The sequence below is a fragment of the Gymnoscopelus microlampas genome (genome assembly GCF_963454915.1).
Source record: "Gymnoscopelus microlampas genome assembly, chromosome: 11".
NCBI lineage: Eukaryota > Metazoa > Chordata > Actinopteri > Myctophiformes > Myctophidae > Gymnoscopelus > Gymnoscopelus microlampas.
In genome coordinates, this window is record NC_139948.1 from 16,495,342 (window position 1) to 16,517,891 (window position 22,550).

Sequence of the window (22,550 nt, forward strand, 5' to 3'; positions counted from 1 at the left end):
TGTGCCAGAGAGCAACCTCACTGACTACAAAAGAAAATGTTTTTTTAAGAACAGTGCTCCCGGCAAAGAGAGGACAACCTCAAATTACACATCTAAATCAAAAACTGACAACTGTAATAGTCCAATGATGCATCACTCTGTAAATGCACACAAGTGCATACATACACCTAAAGTAATGTACAGTAGATACACACAAATGTTGTACACAGTCTATCCATAGTCTGACGCACACACACGTAGCGGTGCAACAATTAATTGATTGATTTTTGAAAATAGCAAAAATAGATTTTTCCATGCATTTATTTCTTGATATTATTTATGATGAAAAAAAAGTTCTTTGATTCAATTAATCAAATGATAGAATAAACGCTAAGAAGATATTCAATAGTTGCAGCCCTATACACACACTCACACAACCACAAAAATACACTCCATACCACTCCTGTCTCTGACTCTGTGTAGGGTGGCTTGTGAGGGGGGGGGGGGGGGGGGTTTAGGGCTCTTAGCCAATCAATGTTAATTTGGATGGGAGGCGAGAGAGCCGGTCAGTCAAACACAGAGCGGTGAGATTAGACTCAAACCTATGAACTGCCTCTACAGCTGGGTGACTCTGAGCCACGGGAAGCCATTTCAGCTCGGCAGGGCAGACAGAATCAAAAGGTGGGGGAGAGAGGATAAGCACGTGTGTGCGTGCCCCACACACACACACACACACACACACACACACACACACGTTATCTGCGTTCAGCCCAGACCGACCACACATGAACCATTGTCTTGTTGTCAAGGGCTTGGCTGTGCGGTTGGAGATGCTGTTGTGATTATGTTACTGATGGAGAGACACACAGTTCTGAAGTCATTGATGCAACATCTCGGTGTCAGAGTGAGCCTTTGGTCCACTGCCCACGTAGTCCACGTAACAAGGAGAGAGAAAGAGTAGACAAGGACAACACAGAGGGTAAACCAGGATACTGCTGTTCTGAAACCACTGTGTAGTTGCTGACATTCTCTGGATGATTGAGAATAAATAGTGTAGCTAGGGGTCTGTTTCCAGGGCTCTCGAAACAGTGAATTCCAGTGTTGTCAGGCTTGACCAAGGTCCATGCAATTCTGTTGTATAAGAAATAGTTTAGGAAGAGTTCTGGGAGTAGTATTAACCGCTTATGCCCCATTTTATAGTTCAGCTATTTGAAAATAGCCAATCTGGAACCTTAAAACACATAGATCTGCTGTTTTTGAAATGTTTTGAAAGATTTGAAAAATAAAAATACAAATTGGCAATTAAAACATTTGACACGTTAGTGTTTACATTCAGCGGCGAAACAAAAAGGACTGAAAATACATTAAAAATGTAATTGTAAGATTGAGCTATTAGATAGGCAATATTCAATGAATCAAAAGATCAAACTTATTTTGTTATAACGTTTGTTACTCATTATGTGTATTACATGTTTTAACGGCTATCCGTAGCCGTAGTGTATTTTATACCTTGTACTGGACCTCTAGTGTATTGAGGTTTTATGCTATGAAAGCTGTACATTTTAATTACATTGTATATGTATAACTAGGGACTAGAGTTGAAAATGAAAAATAGTTGCAACATATGAGTGTCATGCTCTGTACTGGAATTCATTGTCCCTATCACATAACATTTGAATTAAATAGTAAAATAAAATAAAAACAATTTGGTAAATCACCAGCCATATTTACATTTAAAAAAAAATAGCAGACGTGTCAGGATAACACAATGTGAGCATGTAGATCTGCAATTTTTTGCTATTCGACGTACAACAATCTATATACAGTACTGTATGGCTTAAGTGTTAAAAGTCTCAATAATTAAATACTTTGTAGCTTGTTGGGTGACCAGGATCGACATACAATATGGAAGGTGGCGAACAAGTCCTTGTTTTTGTTGAGCATGCAACTAGGCCTGGCGGAGATCTGTGCTCCGAGGAGCACACTTTTTTTAGGCAGGCATGTTGTACAATACGAAAAAGTATTATAAACCTATATTGATCCCTGGAGGGGAATTCAGGTGTCACAGCAGCAACAGAAGTGAGAATAAAGATACTGAGCCCTAACCCTGGCCCTAGATATCTGCACTGGATCTCTGAATGAATGAGTGAGAGAATGAGTGAATGAACATAATTTTACTGTATGTACTGTGATTACCAGTCTATCAATAAAATATAAATATAATGTATATATGAATATATAAATCAATACAGATATTTTGCTATACATTTATCCTTAACAGGCATTTGTCAAAGTTCAGCAATGTACAACCTATTAACTAGTCCATGGGTTAGTCTCACTTGTCAAAGTTAGTACAGACAGTGCAGGTCTTAAAGTTCTTATATGGGGTAAAGCTTAGTTGTGGAGCCTGATGACTACTGACACAAAGGGCTGACCAAGGCGCTTTGTGGTGTGCCGAGGAGGGATGAGTCTGTGGCTGAATGTAATCATTCTTACCTGGCAGAGGAGACACATTGATCAACAAGGACGTTCACCCAAGGCAAGACGCAGCCACAGCACTCTGACCAAACTGACAGCTATTCACAGTGGTCAGCATGGCCGGAGTGCAATGGCCGCGCACCGCCCTGGGTGAACATCCTTGGAGACCGCGATCAACGTACGTAATCATAGAATTATTAACCTTAGAATGGAAAGCATGTGAAAGTATGCGATTCAACATTTGGGCATTTCAAACACATGCAAGTATTGTGTGAATGTTTGTTGGCCAACATGTTTAATGCTAACCCTGAAATGAGGTTACGAATATGGCTCGTTGAGCTCGGTTGCCACTTATTTCTCTTCCGAAATACTGCCTCTCTGCTTCAGCTGGGAACCTGTAAAAATAAATGCCTCTCTTCTGCCCTTGTCTATTTATACATCAAAATGCAGAACATGAAATTACCATTTTGAGACTTTTGCCTATATTGCTAGCCTGGAAACCAGATGAATCTGCCACAGCTAAAAAAGATTTGCAATATCTACGGAGTGATATTAGTCTGGCCATACCAGGCTAGCCTATTGCCAGTATGGCACCCAGTATTACAAGGGCAGGAATTTCAGGGGGGCGACGAAGGCCAAAAAGATTGCATGCCCTGAGGCCACAGTGCCCTTAATGCCACAGCTGACTGTACCACTTTCTCCTATGTCTCTTTCTTGACAATATGTACTGTAGACACCAGTGTCTCTTTCTTGTCATGTAGACACTAGTGTCTTTTGTTGAGATTCTGAATTCTTAACTTCACTGAGTCCTCATCTTTAAACCAATCCAGTAACTTTGATTGGTGCAGGGCTAAGCATGGATCAGATTGTAAATACCATAATGTATTTATTTCACTGCAGATAGTCTACATTAAAAATCCGTAACTCTTAAATTCAATTCATTCTTTCAATGGACTAAAATTTTGTTTTATTTGATGGCCTTCCTGCCCTAGCATTTGGCCTTTGTGCCCTAAAATGGACAACACCAAAGGCCAAGTGGCCTTGCCTCTAAAATTACCAAATTCCAGGCCTGATTACAAGGGAACATTTTGCCATTCAATACAAAAGTCACGTGGTCTGTAAATGTCATCTGCACATCCTATAGCACATCATACACAAAGGCAATTGAAAGTGCTTTACTTAAGGCATAAAAAATGCATTTAAAAGATATACAGAATAAAGGTCTGTCTTAGTGCAATTATAGATTTCATTTAATTAGAAAAAAGGCTCCTAAAAGTTGAGATACCCGACCCAAAGTATTTAATTTCATAAGTTTCATATATAGTTTTTTAAAGGGATGGATGTATACACATATTATACTTGGGTCAAAATAGTGACAATGTAGGCTTCTCTAAAAAGGACAGTGCCATGCCTACAGCATGGCCTTTGTACATTAGTGCAGAAGCTGAGCCATGCTGCAACTTGCATACTACAGTAAAGAGCAACACAAGGATGTCAGAGTCATCACACATGATGATGACTTGTGTGTGTCTTGGTGAGGTGAATGGCAACGTAGCAGTATCCTGGTGTCTGCCACTTCCTGATTACTCATCAAATCGCCTAGGCTCAATCGTTCACACATGCCCCCACTGCAATGGAGACTGTGGATCAATGATCTGCCTCTGTGCCTCTACAGCCACCTGAAGGAGGACAATCATACTTGTTTTGAGTGATTGCCGAGGATGATGGCATGTAGCACTATGCTGGTGTCTGCCACTTCCTGATTACTCTTTTGCCTAGGCTCTCTACGCTGTCGACCGTTTTGGTTTCTTCCGCATCTTCAAAAACCTCTGGACAAGACGATCATCTCCTCTTCAGTGAGTCTACAGTATGTAGACCTGAGCTGGTTATGTAACAGCAAAAAAAAAAGGCAGAAAGCGCAGCCATGTTGCCCTGCCTGTCAAGTAGGCCTACCTCCTGTAATGTGATAGTGTGTGTGCCCTGACATCACGTGTTGGATGATGGGAGTCAAAAACCATGGCAAAATAATTATAATTCTCTCCCAATAGCAGTGACAAGATTACTATAAGAATGCATTTCACAAGGTCATTGAACATTTGAAACCCTGATTCATTCACACTCTGAATGGTCTCCTTACTTTAAGAATGACAGAAATATATGCATCTACATTTGCATATACATTTTCACAATTTATGAATATGGGGGAGGATCCAAATATCAATCAAATAAACACATTTTTCAGTAAAATACTTTTTATAACCATCCATTAAAAACAGACATTAAAGTTCAGGTTGTGGTTTGTTCTACCTTGGAAAGGAGTATCTAAAAAACGAAAGCCTTTCATGGATATTTTTTCCAACACTATTCATGAAAGGGCAAGGTTGCAGGTCAAACCGGTAAAAGGTTTTTATATTAGCGTTGTGATGGCCCAGCTATTTTAATCCTCAACCTCCAATGACTCTAAAAAACATGATTTCTTTTCCAACTCAAACTGCCTCTTCATTTGGATGATTTAGATGCAGAGTCATTTTAGGCAGTAATTCTTCCAGTAATGTACTGCACAAAGTAGCTTTATTTCACATTCTGTGCGTCTATCACTCCAACCACTGCCACAGTGTTGCTCAGATCGTTGCCTCACCTTTTCAGATCTGTACGAGCAGTGCACAACAAGTGCTTCTTTCTTCATCTGACTTACAAAGAGCCACATTCATGGCAGACAGAGACAGAGAGAGAGACAGAGAGACAGAGAGAGAGAGAAAAAGAGCTTCACACTTGTCCTGTTGCCTAAGTGATAAATGATCAACAAACTAGAAGAGTATGCCAACCACGTGATGTGAAGCCATGGGGAATGTATGGTAAATGTTATAATGTGTGTGCGTCGGTAAATGTTATAATGTGTGTGCGTCTGTGTGTGTGTGTGTGTGTGTGTGTGTGTGTGTGTGTGTGTGTGTGTGTGTGTGTGTGTGTGTGTGTGTGTGTGTGTGTGTGTGTGTGTGTGTGTGTGTGTGTGTGTGTGCATGTGCAGCACATTTGTGTACATGCAGAATCGGGATTGTCACGCTCCGTTACAATCGGGGAGTCGAGTGAGGTAGTGTTAGTGCTGGAGGGGTGGAACTACAGTAGGAAGAGGGTGGGTGGGTTGGGTGGTGGTGGGAGGGATTCCCTCTTCCTCCTTCCCTCTGGGCTCTGGGTCCCCTGTGTTGAGTGACTCAACAAACGCGTGGTGAAAAACAATTAGCTTTGCCCCCACAGGGCCCTGTGTTTAGCTGCAAGAGAAGCAGTCAGACAGGGGGAAGTGGAGCTAGCTAGGACTACTGGGCTGCGAGTGCGAGCGTGCGTGGATTTGTAAACAGGCCTAGGCTACCGCCCCAACCCCATCTCTCTCTCTCTCACACACACACACACACACACACACACACACACACACACACACACACACACACACACACACACACACACACACACACACACACACACACACACACACACACACACACACACACACACACACACACACACACACACACACACACACACACACACCAGCTTTGGTAGTGACCCTGGATGACTCGGCTGGCTGCCCAGGGACGAAGGCAGTGTCGGAACAGGAGCTGAAGGGCCGTGGAGGATCAGTAAACAAAACAAATAAACAAGCTAAACACAACACGTTAAGATTAATCTCCAAACGACCTCAAAGCAGCAACACCAAGGGCGGCGGCAGCCAGCGTTTTGACACCGATACGGCTCCAATGACAAACACGTTTTGATATAATAGATGTGTACCCCCCAGCAACCCCCTCCTGTGGAAGGCCCTCTCTGCCCTTCACAGAGCTGCTTTGTGGGTGGTGGGCAGCACACAATTAGCTTTGTTATAGGCTGTATGTTTCTCAACAAATACTCTGTGAAGATAGGTATGCGGCCAAGAAAGAGGTAAAGAACATGACTCTTAATCATGGAGGAGGGGTAAGCATATTATTGGAACTATCTGCCCATGCTGTGGCCTATCGGCCTCACAACTCTAGCGTCTGCGAAGAGAACACACTGGCCAGTGGCAGACAGCCTGGACAAACATGAGAGACAACCGTCACAGGAGATTTTCTGCTCTGAGTCTGGATGGAGGCCACAGTGCAGTCCTGTGCTCTCTCTCTATCGCTCTCTCGCGTATTCCATTACAACACATTATTCTTCTGAAATTATCCCAAATTACACATTGAAGCCTGTTAGAGGGAGGTTTATGGTCCCATAAAACAGCACAATGAATAACAAGGGAATGGGGTTGGTAGTCATACAGAATGTATTGACACAACATATTACCTCGTAGCATAAAGATTTACAGAACACTCTCAGATATTTTAGTTTATCTTTGTTTCATCTTATTTTTTATTACATCCAGTATTATCATTACCTTGTAGATACAATGTAATTGTTGTTATCAGCACAGTCTGCGGAGCCTGCCACAGCATGCCGTGAGTTACATCTCACAAGTGCCTTTGAGTCCACCAAAGTCCAGCAAAGTATGCTACATCTATGGAAGAAGGGCGTTAAATTACTATCTATTCATTATTCTATGGTACATAAGTATTAAACCCAATAACACTTGTCTAAGGAGGCTACTTGCATAATAAACATACAGCATTGCACGCAAGACAATGTGAAACATGTTACAATGACTTCTATCACCAGCAGCTCTGCTTTTATATTTTTCTTTTTCCAAAAATGCCATCATATACCTATACAACCCGTTCTCACTCCCAACTCCCAAGGCCTCACATTTTGCCGCTCTGTCAGTAGCTGAAACGTCAAGTTTTGACGTGACGCCATGGCAACGTCGCATGTTGACAAAACTATCCCCTATGCACTAACGCTAACCGTAAAACTAACCCTAATCCTAACCTCACAAAACTATACCTAAACCTAACCCTAACCCTAAAGTCTGGAGAAAAAAAAAAAAAAGTAGTCGCGCCCACGGTGCGATACGATCACGGGAGGTTGCGGATACTAGCTAAGCTCTGCTACCAGGTTAGCCATCAAGGCAGCTGGCCAAATTGATTCAAGTAGTATTTGAAGCTCCAATACGTGCCTTGTAGTTTTTGTAGTCTAATAGTGACGCATAATGGAGTGAAAATTACAGAGCGGCAATAACTGGTGAAATGTCAGTAAGGTATGAAAGAATAGATACCGTCCAAGCCTAGGACACTCTGTAAAAGCGTACCCCCAATACACAAACAATAAAAACTATATTATTATATATAACATAATATTATGTTGTACTGTACTGTATGTCTGTGAGGAGGGGGCTCACCGATGGCAATGAATAATTATGAGAATAAAAGTCAGATAATTGTTAGAATAATTTAGGCTCACTTGTCATGTGCAACAGAAAAGCAGTCAGCCCTTCTCAACATTAAAATGATACACATTTATTATTCACAAAGGAAAGTAGAAATAAAACCCAGCTTGTTTACAGCATTTTATTACTCAAATGGGCCATTAATTATCCATGTCCTATTTGAGTTATTTTTACCTCCTCATTTCCAAGTCCCATTCCCTCCATCACATGTGTGTCTTATAAGATGGTCTGTCACAAGGGTCCTGGGGGTTCCCGACTGCATGTCATCTGACTCTGACTATTTGCCCACACACCCCAGGATGGCCCTGCTAATCACACCAGCAACATTTGATATTAATCAGTTTCTTAAGGCCAAAATTGGCTGCCGATTCACGCTAACAATATATTAAAGACGGGGTGCCGTGATTTTCAGTGATTTTTCCCCCCCTAAAACATAATCATCAGGTATTATGGTTATACTAGGAGGAAGATTTTTTTCAAAAAAGTGTACAGAAATTGTTAAAATTATGTTTTTATGTGGACACGCCTCCAGTTCATTAACTATGCCTGGTTCTCACCTTAGCACCTCCTCCACCACCTTAGCACCACCCACCTGTCCTTGTCCCTCCTCCTCCTCATGCCCACACCTGTTGTGTTATGATAATGAGGGGGAGGGTATATTTTTACTATGTCACTAAAGCGCTGTTTCTCTATTGGCACGTTTGACCCTCAAGGTTTCAGCCTCCAGGTAGAAACTCAAAATAGTCAGAGAAGACATAAAACACCATAAAAACACCACCAGGGGGCTTAATGAAGTTATATCAACCTCATACACACATGAAAAACAGAAAAAGTGCAAAACCATGGCACCACCTCTTTAAAGCCAAGTGTTTGACTTTTTGCCACCTGCAGGAATCTAGGCATGTCTCTGAAGCCCATTAAACTATTTTGCACTTTCAAAAGCTATGAGCTGTTTCTGATTCACACTTTGATTACGCACATGGATAAGTGCAATGGCACTATGGCAGGATTTAAAGGCGTGAGAGTATTGAACAAAGCCATTTGTCACAGTGGAATGTAGAGAGTGCATATGATTTACCCAGGCTAGGCAGTGGGAATTTGTGTTAGTAGTTCATAGGAAAAGGTCAGCCATTATTAATGCTTAAAGTAGACTAATGCATATAGGATGTAGCTATGATGGAAAAACAAAACCTGACACCACAGAGAGACAACATGAGACAACAAGACAAGAGGTTTCTGTTACTGCATTGCCTATTTCCCACCTACATTTTCAGAAACATATGAAAATTGACAAGCTCATGTCTAATTGCGTTCAGAAGCACGTGGGTCCTCCAGACTCATTTTCATTTGTAAATTGGTATGGCAATGTAATGAAATGGGTATTCTATATTTCTCACTAGAAGGTTAACACTTTCAGAGAGTAAACAAAAGCTCACACTGATGACCTCACACATGACATAAGTTTGTTTTGTACAGATTTTTGTCATAAAAAAAATCCAAAGTTGCTACACTCACTTCCTCAGACAGTTCAAGAGGTAGTTTTTATTACAATCCGATCCTCGATATGAATACCAATGGCAACATTTAAAGTTGATCGTATAACTGAATAAAGCATTCAAGTCAGAGGATATTTTGATTAATTCGGTTTGAATTCTTCAACACCTCAACACCTAGGTGTTAATAAGGTTGTTTCTAGAAGGCGTTACAGATGTGGCGTGACAGGGGCCTTATCACCAACCCTACAGCTCTGGTCTCCTGCAATGCCACTAACAGATCAACCCACGTCCCCTCACTGGCAGTGAGTCCACAACCTACCACCAACTGTTTAGCTCTGGGCCTGAACTAAAGGACAGCTCTTTCATAAGGAGATTGAAACGTTGTTCCTGTAATATCAGTCACTGCATTGTGCTTGAGTCCAGATAAGGTAATAGATCAATTGTACAGGGAGGACAATAGGAAGGAGAGTGTGAGAGTGAATGTGTTATGGTGTGCAGTGATCAACACACAACACAAAAAGCTAAAGAGCATGGTTGGTGGGCCCCCCAGCTGATAATGTAATTTTACATTACTACTGTATATGAAGATCACAATTAACCACTTTCTTTTCTCTCACACATTTTTTTTGCCAATCATTTTTTACCTCCTTTTTCCTACCCAATTTGCCTCGTTAAGCCAATTCATTCCCCCCCACACAGAGTTTTCATCAACGTAGTGCGAATGTGTGTGCAAAGTTTCACTGCAATCGGACGCTGCGTTCATGATTTGAAGCATTTTGTTCAAAACGGGCCATGCACTCCTGCAAACTTTAGGTGTCAATCTTAGCCAATCAGTATGGAATATGAAAAATCAAACAGCTACATCTTGTTCACATGACTATAGAGATCATGTGTAGCGATTTGCGTGAAATGTGATAATCCAAAAATGTGTTTTATAAATCGGCCTCCTGGTGGCGCTATAAAAGGCAGATGTGGAAAAAGCAGGGCACGGACGGACGGATGAACAGGGTGCAAAACATAGTCTAGGCCATGAGACAATGAGTTTTCGTGTTGCGCAACTCTCAAAGTTATTCTAAGTCACACCTTGACCTCGATCTTTGCCCTTTTTGACCCAAAATATAATTTATTCGGGGCTGTCTACTGATCATTCAAGTTTCAAATATTTTTTCAAGTTATCAAGCATCACACTCAGAAGAGTGCATATCTGCAAGATTAAGCCATTTCCACTTTAGATATGAGTGTGTAGTTTTCCCCTGCCCTCGAATGTGACGTTGACCATTAACCTTTTCAACCTACAGTTAATCATCTCTTTAACTGATCATTCCCATCAAGTTTTATGAAAACCCGCCTTTGAGCTATCTTGTTCACACACAAATTACAGAATTTGTTCGTAATGGCATCACAGATGGCACACTGTGAGATCTGTATAGACAACAGAGTATTACAGTACATCACTTGATCTAATTTTCCATTAAGAATCCAACACATTAAACGTCATCTTTTTGTCTTTGTTCCTAAAATGACCAATTATTTGGACCACCCCCTGGGTAGAACACCCCGGGTAGATGTTTTTTGGGAGCCTTTTGTACACTCACGTTCACATAGATGCCCATTGACCTGTACACACTTGCTCTTCCAGATCCACAAATTATGTTAATTTAAGTGTTAATGTAAGTCTGAAGTCTGAGTCTGAGTGTACAAATTGTCCATTCTGGGTCACACACTCATGCTAACATGCATGAACACACACATACTGTACTGGAAATACAGAGACCTTTCGTTTCAACTATCCAACCTTTCATTCATCTCAGTACTACCGATCGTGTATTTGATCAGAGTCCTCTTAACAGAAGGATACGGTGTCAACCTCAATAAATGAGGACAAGACCAAGCAATACTTTAGCCAGAAGAGAGGCAGACTGGCCCTTAAGCCTAATTATGGCCTTGTCTTTGTCATGTTACACTGCACAGACAGTCTAATAGTCCACACTGCACTGTTAACTCCTTCCAGAAAACATGCATCATACTCCTCTCCAATTTATGTGAGCAAACACAGCAAAACGTTACTACTCATGTTTTTCCGAGTCCGCCAATTTGATTACAAGACATGTTAAAGCACTGCGTCATGTACGGTCATGGTCATGGGACTGTGAGCGTTATCCTGCACCAGTGAAGATACAACAGAATGAATCATATTGAGAGCAACGCCTGAGGATATGCAGGATGCTGATGATGTGTACATTTATTTGTGGTGACTCACTCACCGACAGTGAAATGCAGCACATTTTGCCGTTGGTTATCACCCTGATGAGGCAGAAAGAAAGAGGGGTGTGTATATGTCATCAAAAGTACAAAGGTTTTTATTTTTAATAATACATGAAACTCCTGCACTAATGGCTCACAGCAGAGCAGATCAAAGTTCCATCCAGGGGGTATGGAGTTCTGCTGGGCCTTCAGGCCTGCCTCGGGGCAGACACACGCCCCATGGAGAATCACCATGCTTCTCAATTCTCTATGTCCCCAGGCGCTGTGTTACACATGGAGCAACGTCGCTAGCTACGTATCAGATAACAATGCTGATTTTAGTTAAACTATAAAACAAACCTTGCAGTGCTGAACAAATGGGAAACCTAGAGCTAACCCATGTTGGCTCTGTTCTTAGCATCAACTGTTATCGCTGGCTGTAATCTCTGCCTCAAACTAGACATCAGAGCGAACTAGAAAAAGTGCTCCTCGGAGCACAGGTCTCCGCCAGGTCAGGTAGGTTATTGTGGGCCAGCAATATTCAGAATTCGCCAATCAGGATAGTATATGAAAAATCGGACAGATTTGTCTTGATCGCATGACTATAGAGATAATGTGTATCGATTTGTGTGATATTTGGACAAAACCTGTAAGAGTAATATTTAAAAAAAGGGTTTTGCAAAAAGCGGCTTCCTGGTGGCGCTATAAAATGACAATATGAAAAGGGTGGCATTTCTTCCTCGGCCTAGTGGGAATGTGCATGCAAGTTTCACGGCAATCGAACACTGCGTTCATGATTTGACGCATTTTGTTCAAAACAAGAACTCGAGGCTAAATGACTTGCAGTGATCAATGAATATAATGCCTCTATGGAAGAAGCCTTCATTCAGAGTCATTTCTGTTCCTTTAGCATTCACATGACTGAGCTTTCTTGCCTACCTCCACTTACTGGCTGGGTTCAAATGAGTGTAGCAGAAGAATTAAAGCCCATAAACTCCATAATCTGGGCTCAAACTTAAACAAAATAGTTTAACTATGTATATAAAATGCCTTAACAAAAGAAATAATGTGTTTAGAGGCAGATTTGATTAAAATAAGTATATGATCTCAAGGCTAAATTCAGGTTCAGCAGAGGCTGTGAGAGGAACTTTTTACAACACCCTGGGAAGCCTTTATTTGTGATAAAACAGGTAAGACTAGCCAAGCACCAAAATAAAATAGATTAGGGGGAAACAAAAGATAGAATAAAATACAGAGTGGTGGCCCTAGAAGTGTGCACTGGATCTCTGAATGAGAGTCTGCCAATAAATATAAATGTGCAGTGAACTAAATGAATCTATCACTTTGCATATATCGCCAGTGAATGTTAGAATTAATATTTGTGCAGTCTATGTACAATGTATAATATGTACATTGTAGATGCACAAAAAAATAAAATCATAAATTGAATGAATACATGTACTGTATAGACAATAAATATAATAATGTATATATGTAGCTTTTATCAACAGTGAATGTGAGAATTCATATACGATATGTCAACAGACCTTCAACAATGAGTGAATATCTGAATGAATATACAATCTTTGCGAGGCCATTATTTCTGCTACTCTGCCACATCTGTTGACAGCAAAATTTTTATTTGTGTTGGTAGCCTACATAACTCTGTGCAGATACAAAAGTATTTGCCACTATCTGTAAGTTGTACTTACTTTGATGCCGCCAACAGACATACTGACTGGCCTTGCACGGGGGCAAGAAGAATGACCATGTAGTTAACCCCTTCCTACACAGGCTGAGCAGACTGACATGGACCTGGTGGAGCCTTACCTTCCCCGGGGCTTTGATCTTGTTGTTGTTGTTGCTGCAGGAAGACAGGTTGACGTCCTCATGGACACGGTCCAGTAGCCAGAGGAGAAACTCCAGTGCATCGTGTTGGGAGTTGCCACGGAACTGGGAACCATACTTGGACACTATAGTCTAGACAGGAAGAGAAAGTAAATGTAAAGAAAGCTTATGTAAAGTAATGTAGCTTGGCATCATATCATACACTGTATTTACTAGCTACTAGTGAGTGCATTTTAATGAGCAAGGAAAGAGGTTTAATCCAGTAACGTACTGTTGACAATGTTTGGGCTAGAATACAGTATGCTAATTTCAGTGGCAGAAGCACATAGCACAGGCAGAGACTTTAAAATGCATGAATAACTTAAGGCTAACGGTGACCAGATAATCCCACAAACATTTTTTTGCAACTTAAAAACAAAATGGTATTAATACACTTCTAAATCTGACAGCTAGTTATGCTGTAATGTACAGCAGCTGGGGTAGCTGAACAACATTGCTTTGCTATTAGCTACTGTTTGCACAATTCTCTTTCACATAGCCTTGAATCACAAGCAGTGCTGTATTTACCTATATTTACCAGATATTGACAACCAGGATGTGTTTTGTTGTTATAATTCAAACTACTGAATGGACCCCTATCAACAGAAACCTGAAGTGCATTTCCTCTATAAATGCAGAGAAAACAGTGGGCCTGCACACTTGTCAATCACTTATCAAGCCTATTCTCTCTCGCTCACCACAGAACGCTGATCAGAAGAATTCTAGAATTGCAAATTTGCACTTAATGCTCTTCGCGCCCCCCCTCGCTGGCCAGTCGGCCCACGCTGATGCTAAGTCATCTCAGCTAAAGGGAATAGATTTGTTTCAAACTGCAAACAACACGCCAAAAGTCTTATCCTACTTAAAAACAATCCATATCCCCTTCCTCTCAACGCACTCACATCTAGAGAGCTTTTCTTTTGACATCTAAGCTGTCAGTCCACTCAGAAAGTAGGCTGAGGAGGACTGCCTCAGCCCACACAAAACGTAATGTGCGGCGTTCAGTCTTGTGAATGGCACACGACTCAATTAGGCAGGAATTAACCGCGTGAACCACAGCTGGCAGCCTGGAAGAGCAGAGGCAGTAATGAGACATTATGAGAGAGCAAGAGGGGGAGGAGAGAGAGGGAGAGAGAGAGAACAGGGGGAGAGAGAGAGGGAAAGAGAGAGATAGAGAGAGAACATCAGACTGATCATTGGTTCAAAATGCACTAATATCACCCCCCTATACACACACTGTCATGTGTCGTCTGTCATAACGGCTAGGACATCATAACAAGATGGCTGTTAGGCATTATCTGAATGATAATATATTGGGTAGAGGAAGCACAAAGCAGTGGTTACAACATAGTTACAGAGAAGAACAAAGGGGAGGAGGGGGAGTAGAAAACTACTGAGAAGCTAACTCTGAGTGCATAAATGGAACCAAACGGACCCTAACAGGTCTGCTTGGTTCCATTTGTACAGTCTCGAGTTACTCTTGAGTTACAAATGGATAAATTGACTCTGAGGATTTTACTGTGTAGTACAGTTCTGGCAGGACAATAAGGGTTTTAAACTACTGATGATCTCTTCTGGTGTCTTTAAAGTCAAAGTAGCTACAACAAGGCTGAAAGGTTGCCTGCACCTCAAAGGCAAAAACTGTGCTGTCCATCAACGTTGGCTGCTTACTGAACATTCATTTTAAAGTCAAAATATGTAGAATACTGGTACTGTAATATCTGAACCTCCGTATGTCAGTGTTTGTTGTCACTAACTATATGATGGTCAGACAAGCATGTGACCCTGTGGTATGTACAACGCACTTCTCTGTGGAAATTTATTTTTGTAGGCAATTCTTCCCCTTTTCTCCCAATTTAGTCGTTATGCCAATTCCATGATTTTGCCCACACAGTTCAATCTTGTTACTGCTGACCCCTACTGGGAGTTTTTCTGACTGGTTGATCCTTTTGTAGGGCTGGTATTGAAACCACATGCCTCCTCTGATACACATGGAAGGGCCTACCGCTTCTTTCCACCTGCGAGTGAGGAGCTTCACCGGGTGGACGTAGTGCGTGTGGAGGAACGCCCATGTTCCTCATACTGTAGTTCAACACCCGTGCTGACAGGCGCCCTGACCAACCTGTAGGAATTCGCTAGTGCAGTCACAAAGAACGGCCTGCCCATCTGGCTTCCCTCCCACAAACACAGCAAATTGTGTTTGTTGGAATGCCCGACCAAGCCGGATGCACCATGAGGGATTCTAATCTGTCACCATTTTTTATCTCGGAGATCTATGGGACAACAGTAGCTAGTGAGTAGAGAGGCCGCCCGGTAATCAGAAGGTCAGCCAAGTATACATGTTGAAGTGTCCCTGAGCATGACACTTAACCCCTGACAGCTCACAGCTCACCCCGGAGCACTCATCATGTCAATTTGAGCAGCCATCAGCTGTGTGAAGCTGAAAGTGAACCCCCCCCCCCCCCCCCCACAGGATTAATTCAAAGTCTACTTTTATTCCTTGTAAGTTCTTAACCCTGCAAGGCCCAGATTCTTTTCAAGTTGTGATGATTCCTGGCTCTGTGGGGTGTATTTATATGCAAATATCCTGGCCAATGGCATTGTAAGACTAAACAATAGGACCCAATGAGGATTTAGAGGTGAAAAAAATCAAAAATAACAGAAAAGAAAAATGATTTAAACTCATTTCTTTATAAAACATACATGTGATCGTGCGATCACACTGGGCCTTGCAGGGTTAATAGCCTTGCATTTTGTGGTGGACAACTGGCAAAGCACTTTAATGCACAATATACTGTTGCAACAAAATGCCCTCTATACCTTCAAATTATGCAACATCATAAACTCTGTGTTAAATGTTCAATTTGAAACATTTGTGGTTCTTGATCAGAGCCAGTCAGATTAACCATGAGAACCATGGGCACACACCTGTACAGTGTCATAACCACATGTTGTGTAAATAGTTATTACAGCAAAGTAATAACAGTAATTACCCCTAGCCCCTCCAAGGTGGCATTTGTCTCAGTATTATAATTGAGGTTGTGAAAAAGGCTGCGCAGTTTCATAATTATTTTTGAATAGGATAATGGCTACCAGCCAAAGTGTATTCATCCCATTTAGCGACATTTGTCATGTGATTGATATTCTCGTCCACAAAAGAAAAATACAATGAAAAATGTATAGGATTGATGGTGATGCACAATCCTATAAAAGAAAAGCATACGGTACTTCATCTGTTGCAGTAGCATTAAAAAACAAAACACTCTAATGGCCAAAGACTGGCATTGGTTTGAGTGTAATGAGGCATGAATCAATGTTAGTATCAAGGTGAAGCACATAATTCCTTCAGAAAAATAAAATGACAAACAATGAACATTGTTTCCATCCGTCTGCATCATGACATCTTCTTGACATCTTGAACCACTTATGCCCTGATATACTTTGTCGTCAAACACAAAGTGAAAATACCACACAAAGCCACATGTTGTAAGCTCGTAGATCAGCTATTTTTGAAAATTCTGACATCTTTAATTTTGAACATTTCCGCCTATAATGACCTGCCCAAAATAGGGACGCCAGGTTGAAAGTTGTTAAATTCCTGAAACCAGCAACATGTATAATCATTAGCAATCAGCAAATATTGACACATACCTGAGCGATAGTGTCACTGTTACCAAAATGAGGTCCTGACTCCTGACCAAAACATGCCAATCATTAAAATGACTGCGTTTCCCAGATACTAGACCCATCAACATCAAGACATACAGAAGAGAGGACTTACATTCCTGTACAGTCCTGTGCAGGCCTCTACCCTTTCCCTGCCCTGGCCCACTCCTTTCTAAGGCCTCTCATGTTAAGGGAACCAATACATTGGCTGTTGAGTAACTCTTGGAGTTCAAGGCTGCGTCCCTGTATGGGCCCCCCTGTGCAAACACACCAGCCTGACAAGGGTGGGGGTTGGGTGGGTTCGGAAAATGCATCAGAACCAACTGTCCGGATCCAAAGCATGCATCTGCACTCATAATACCTTCAGCTGCAGTGTTGGTGACAGCCAATGTTAAGCCACAGTGAACAAGTAGAACATTGCAAAGTCACAGGGTGGCACTTAACCTTTTATATAAAATGTATGCAGCCAACCACCCCCCCATTTCCCTAAACTCCCCTTGTCCTGTGAGCCAGGTGCTACTGGAATGTGGCAGCGTGCCAGTCATCTTGCAGAAACGGCTTTGTTGTTTTTTCCCCCCAGCCTGGGACTCCGAAGCCGGGCTGACCTGTGTGGACAGAGAGCCTGCTGCTGATGCACGTACTTTGGGGGGAACTTTTTCTTTTGATCAACGGAGACAATATCCGCATTCTGCCTATACAGAGTGGCGTGTACTGTACTGTATAAACTGTAGTGCAGTGTAGTGTGTTCAAAGAGAGACCACTGCAGTCTATTTCCAGCTGAATGTCTGATTGTCAACAAAAGGATCCCTTTAATTCTGTAAACTTTTTATAAGAGCTCCTCCGTCCTCACATTCAGAGAGGGAATATGGGGTGAATATAGATAGGGAGGGAGTCCTGTTAGTGAATTCATGGCTTGCAGAGGAGAGCCCAGTGCTAATTGGTAATCAAGTTAAACAAACAAAAGAAACAACAATTTCTGGAGGGGAAAAAAAAGAATCTGTATTTTGAGATTATTGTTTGCAAATCGCTTGCGTTGACTTGCTGCTCCTGCAGCTGAGAGTTAATGTAAGTCTTTCAGACACAGTGCTGCAGTGCTATCTGATTATTATGTGTCCCTCCAGGCAGCTGTGGTATTACTTAACAGGCAATTTTAGAAGGCCGAGACACTGTGAACTCAGGACCTCCTATGGTCACTAAGAACCGCAGCCAAGTAGCCAAACCCCTTTCTATGCTCCAACACAGGATATGTCCCCATCACATGACAGCGGGAGGCTTCAGGCTTCTTTTAGCCTTATCTCAAAATCTTTACTAGATGGTTCTACGCTCTTCCCTCTGACTAGTGGTCGTCAAATCAGAGAGATCTATAGGGACCTGGTTGTACAGGCTGGGGAGCTGGTGCATTTTCCACAATGAACACAGGGTCAAAGAGCAAGGGAGGAAAAAGGAAAAGGAAGAAGGTTAAGAATAAGATTGATTTTCACCTGAGACAAGACCTGTTTAACAAGCGATGCAACAATGGCTGCCACTGCAACATAACTGTAACCCAATCTGCATACACAATCAACCGCACTTAGTTCACTCTGTGCAGCAAAAATTCCACCTTTTTACTTCCAGTAAATTACACGTGAGGATGAGGAGAGCCATCGTAGCGCCTTTTAATTCTTACTGCAGGGGGTCAGGGTATGCCTATAGCAAAACGCACACCCCCTCCTTTCAGCCTAATTAGCATTTCCAAGATTAAATCCATTGTGGATGTTTCTTTTTTTTCCTCTTGCTCTATATTATATTCATCTTGCCTTGCTCAGAGAAATCCGGAACAAAGTGCTGCAGGCAGATAAAGTGCGCTGTTTTTTTCCCTCTCTTTTCTTTTCTTCATTTTTCCTCTTTAGCAGAGTGGGAGAGCCTGAGGGTCTCCTGATAGGATGGTGTCACAGCCTCCTGATCCACGGAGAGGTCGGATTTGGAAGAGCGTTCCACTAAAACAAATCCATGTCCAAATCCCTGTATTCTATACAGAGGACCAATGCAATGTACAGTAGGCCTACAGCATGGCATTCACAGCGAGTCCATGTGCTTCTCACTAAAAAGTTGGCACTTTGAAATGAGAAGGCCTGATAAAGGGTCACACAGAAGGGCAATCGATGTATACAACTGTACACACAAGCTGGTTTAGTTAATAAGGTTGTCTGGCATTCTGTAAAAGCACAGTGGAGCCATTGTTTATTTCCAAGGATTGACAGTGCTTTAGAACAAAGAGCTTGCAGGGAAGAAAGTGCCCAAGCAGCACTTCAGCCAGACACCTGGTAACCCTATGCCCTCAGACTCGGTGACACTGTCTGCACCAGACAGCTACATCATTATAATCTGACAGACTCGGTGAAGTCTCAGGTCTTGAACTGTGCTTGTAATTACCAGTATGAAGGTTTTGGTTTGCTGGCAGTAATGGCAAATAATGCAAGACCTGTGACATCCTTTTCCAAACTGAATGCAGACTATATTCATTTGATTTGATGGTCATGTGCATAATGCAACCTGGATTCATTGACTAGATAGTAGGCGTTCTAAAACCCTATGGACATACGTTGTATTTGTTATTATGTCATTAAACATGTACAGTAAACATCATACATCATCTTTGAATGTGTACTGCAGGTTTTTAATCTCACTATTATTTGTGCAGTGGCTATCATCAAGAGAGCACCAGAGAGATAAATGCCAGGTGCGATCATGCGTTGATGCAATTATTGCATGCACCTGTTTCAGGTGGTAACGCAATCACTAATCTCCTCCTCCACCATCTCTTCTGCCAGTTTACAGGATCCGACTCATTTGTTTTCATACAACATGGGCTGTATTTTAAAATCTATCATCAACTTTGAACTTAATTATTTAATATTTATGCCGAGGTTAATGACACCCAGTCAGGAGAGTGTAGGATAAATGATCGAAAGTAACTAAGACATTTACTTAAGTACAATATTGAGGTATTTTTACTTTCTTCAGTATTCACAATTTTCAATACTTTAACTTCTACTCCACTACATCTCAGAGACAAATATTGTACTTTGTTACTCTAGGGTACTACAATTATATGAAAACTTGAGTTACTAGTTACTTTGTAGATTTTGATTATTATTACAAAACATACATTAGGCCTACCCACTTCAGCCCTTAATAAACTTTGGCTATTTGAAAATAGCCGATCTACAAGCTCACAACCTGTTGCCATTGTGAGCTTGTAGATCTGCCATTTTCAAAAGATTTGTATACATTGTATTCATTTGAAAACTTGTAAAATTGGACATTCTGCAAAATTAGTACTTTTACTTTTGATACTTTAAAGTACATTTTGATGGCAATACTTTTGCACTTTAACTCAAGTAAATTTTGAATTCCGGACTTTTACTTGTAACAGGAGTATTGATCTTTTCATTGAAACTTTTACACAAGTAAAAAGAAAAGTTGAGTACTTCCAGCACTGGCGGATACCTTGAACTCCACTGATAACTGCGGGGTGTACTCCAGTGTCCACAGCGCCCTGACCAGTGACGCCAGCTGCTCTGTCACCTCTCCCCTGGCAGCAGGCTGTGTCTGATCACTGTTCCTCCTCATCTGCCTCCAGTCCAGCCTGTACCGCTCCAGACCCAGATACTCCGCCAGCAGGTCGGTGTGGCTCAGGCACTGGACCACGGCGTTCATGAAACAGGTGTTCCCGTGGTTCTTCAGACCCAGCACGCCCGGGATCTTGTCCCCGTAGCACCACGACAACTTTTCCCTCACCGAGGAGGAGGTGGTGCGAGAAGACGACGAAGGCTTTTTATTGACCGCGTGATGGTTATGATGATGATGATGATGATCCCCCGGAACCAGTGCGTCGTCTTTGATGAGAATAATCCCTGAGTTGGCGCTGAGCGTGCAAGGCGCGCCGTCCCGAAAGCCCCCGTCGTCGTCCTCCGCGTCGCGCGCGTCCGCCGCGTCCCCGAAGTGGGCCAAAGTGCCCAAACTTTTAATGATCTTGTTCATAAAACTCCCGACGGACTTGAGCGACTTCTTCCGGAAAAGCTTCCCGGGTTTCTGTTTCTTTTCCTTGCGCGCCTTCACCTCCTTAGACGTCGTCGGCGTTTCATCTCTGAACCTGAGCTGCTTCTCCATGACTTAATGATATCCTCTCGAGAAATGTTTCTCTAATATGTCCGATGTTCCGAATCCCCGATCGATGCCCATGTGTGTCACATGTTCATCCCCATGCTGTCTGCTGCCCGGGCAGCAGGGAGAGAAGCGCACGGATCCGGTGCCACCATCCTCGAAGCCAATAAGGCACAACAACACGCTGTTCCATCCAGTGAGGCGGTAAAACGTTGCTCATACATTCCGACACTTGCTGAAGGCTTTCATTATCACCATCATCGCTCCCGGTCCACTGCCAATGTCACCAGCAGCAGCTACATCTCGTCATGATGCCACCCAGGATGATGATGATGATGATGACACGCAGCGCCTTCCACTTGCAGCGCGCTGCCCATCGTTTCTAAACTTGGCTCCTGGAACTGGCTTGCGATTGACTGACTGCCCCCTCCCATCCCTCCCACTCTCCAGCACATACACCCCTTCAGATAACACTGCTTCACTACGAATACCAAAGCTATTGGAGATTTGGATTACGGTCAGTGGTGGAAAAAGTACTACATTTTTCTTTAAGTATCAATACTACAATGGAGAAGTAGGCCTACTCTGTTAAAAGTTAAAGACTAAAAGTACAAAAGTATTGGCATCAAAATATACTTAAAGTAGGCCTAGGCTACCAAAAGTAAAAGTACTCATTATGCAGAATGTCCCGTTTCAAAGTTATCATTATGTCTAAAATGTATATTTTTTATGTGTTCTATATTCTACTATATAACAGGCTACTTTTGTTTCTTGAATGCATGGTGCAACTTTAGTTCGGCTATATTCACCAAAATCATCTTGTGTGCTATTCAACATGGCGTGACACAACACTATAGCATAATAACTTCCATTATAACTTCCAGGCTAAATAGCACAGCCTGCTACCTTAATGATACACTGGTTGGACTTGGAAATAACAATATAAGTTCTCTGTAATCAAATGTTTTAATGTTGAAGAGCCCCCTGCTGCTGCCTCTGATATTAGCTACCTACACGGAGCCTATTTTGAAGTACATGGGTAAATGTTGAAATAAAAAATAAATAGCCTAATACAAACTGACAGTGTTATCAGCTTCCCCAGCGTGGGTGAAATAGGCTCTCTCTCCCTCCTTCTCTCCCCCCCCCCACCCCTGGCCGGGTTATGGCATGGGTGAAAAATAGGCTCTCTCTCCCTCCTCCCTCTCTCCCCATCCCACTCCCCCCCTCTCCATGTTTTAATTAAAAAGTTTGAGAATCACTGTAGATTATTATAAGATAGCAGATCTATAGGCTATTTTCGATAG

The 22,550-nt window shown here is 42.2% G+C and overlaps 1 protein-coding gene across 1 annotated transcript in view; it reads right to left on the reverse strand.

Annotated features, from left to right (window-relative positions):
• The window catches only part of usp43b (ubiquitin specific peptidase 43b), a 105,199-nt gene extending 83,577 nt beyond the window's left edge, over positions 1–21,622 (reverse strand). The window contains exons 1-2 of the mRNA XM_084072707.1: positions 20,590–21,622; positions 13,378–13,527 (exon numbers count right to left, since the gene is read on the reverse strand). Of these exons, the coding sequence (XP_083928833.1) occupies positions 13,378–13,527; positions 20,590–21,252 (813 nt within the window). The 5' untranslated portion in view covers positions 21,253–21,622. The remainder of the gene's footprint in view (positions 1–13,377; positions 13,528–20,589) is intronic.
• Between the last annotated feature and the right edge of the window lie 928 nt (positions 21,623–22,550).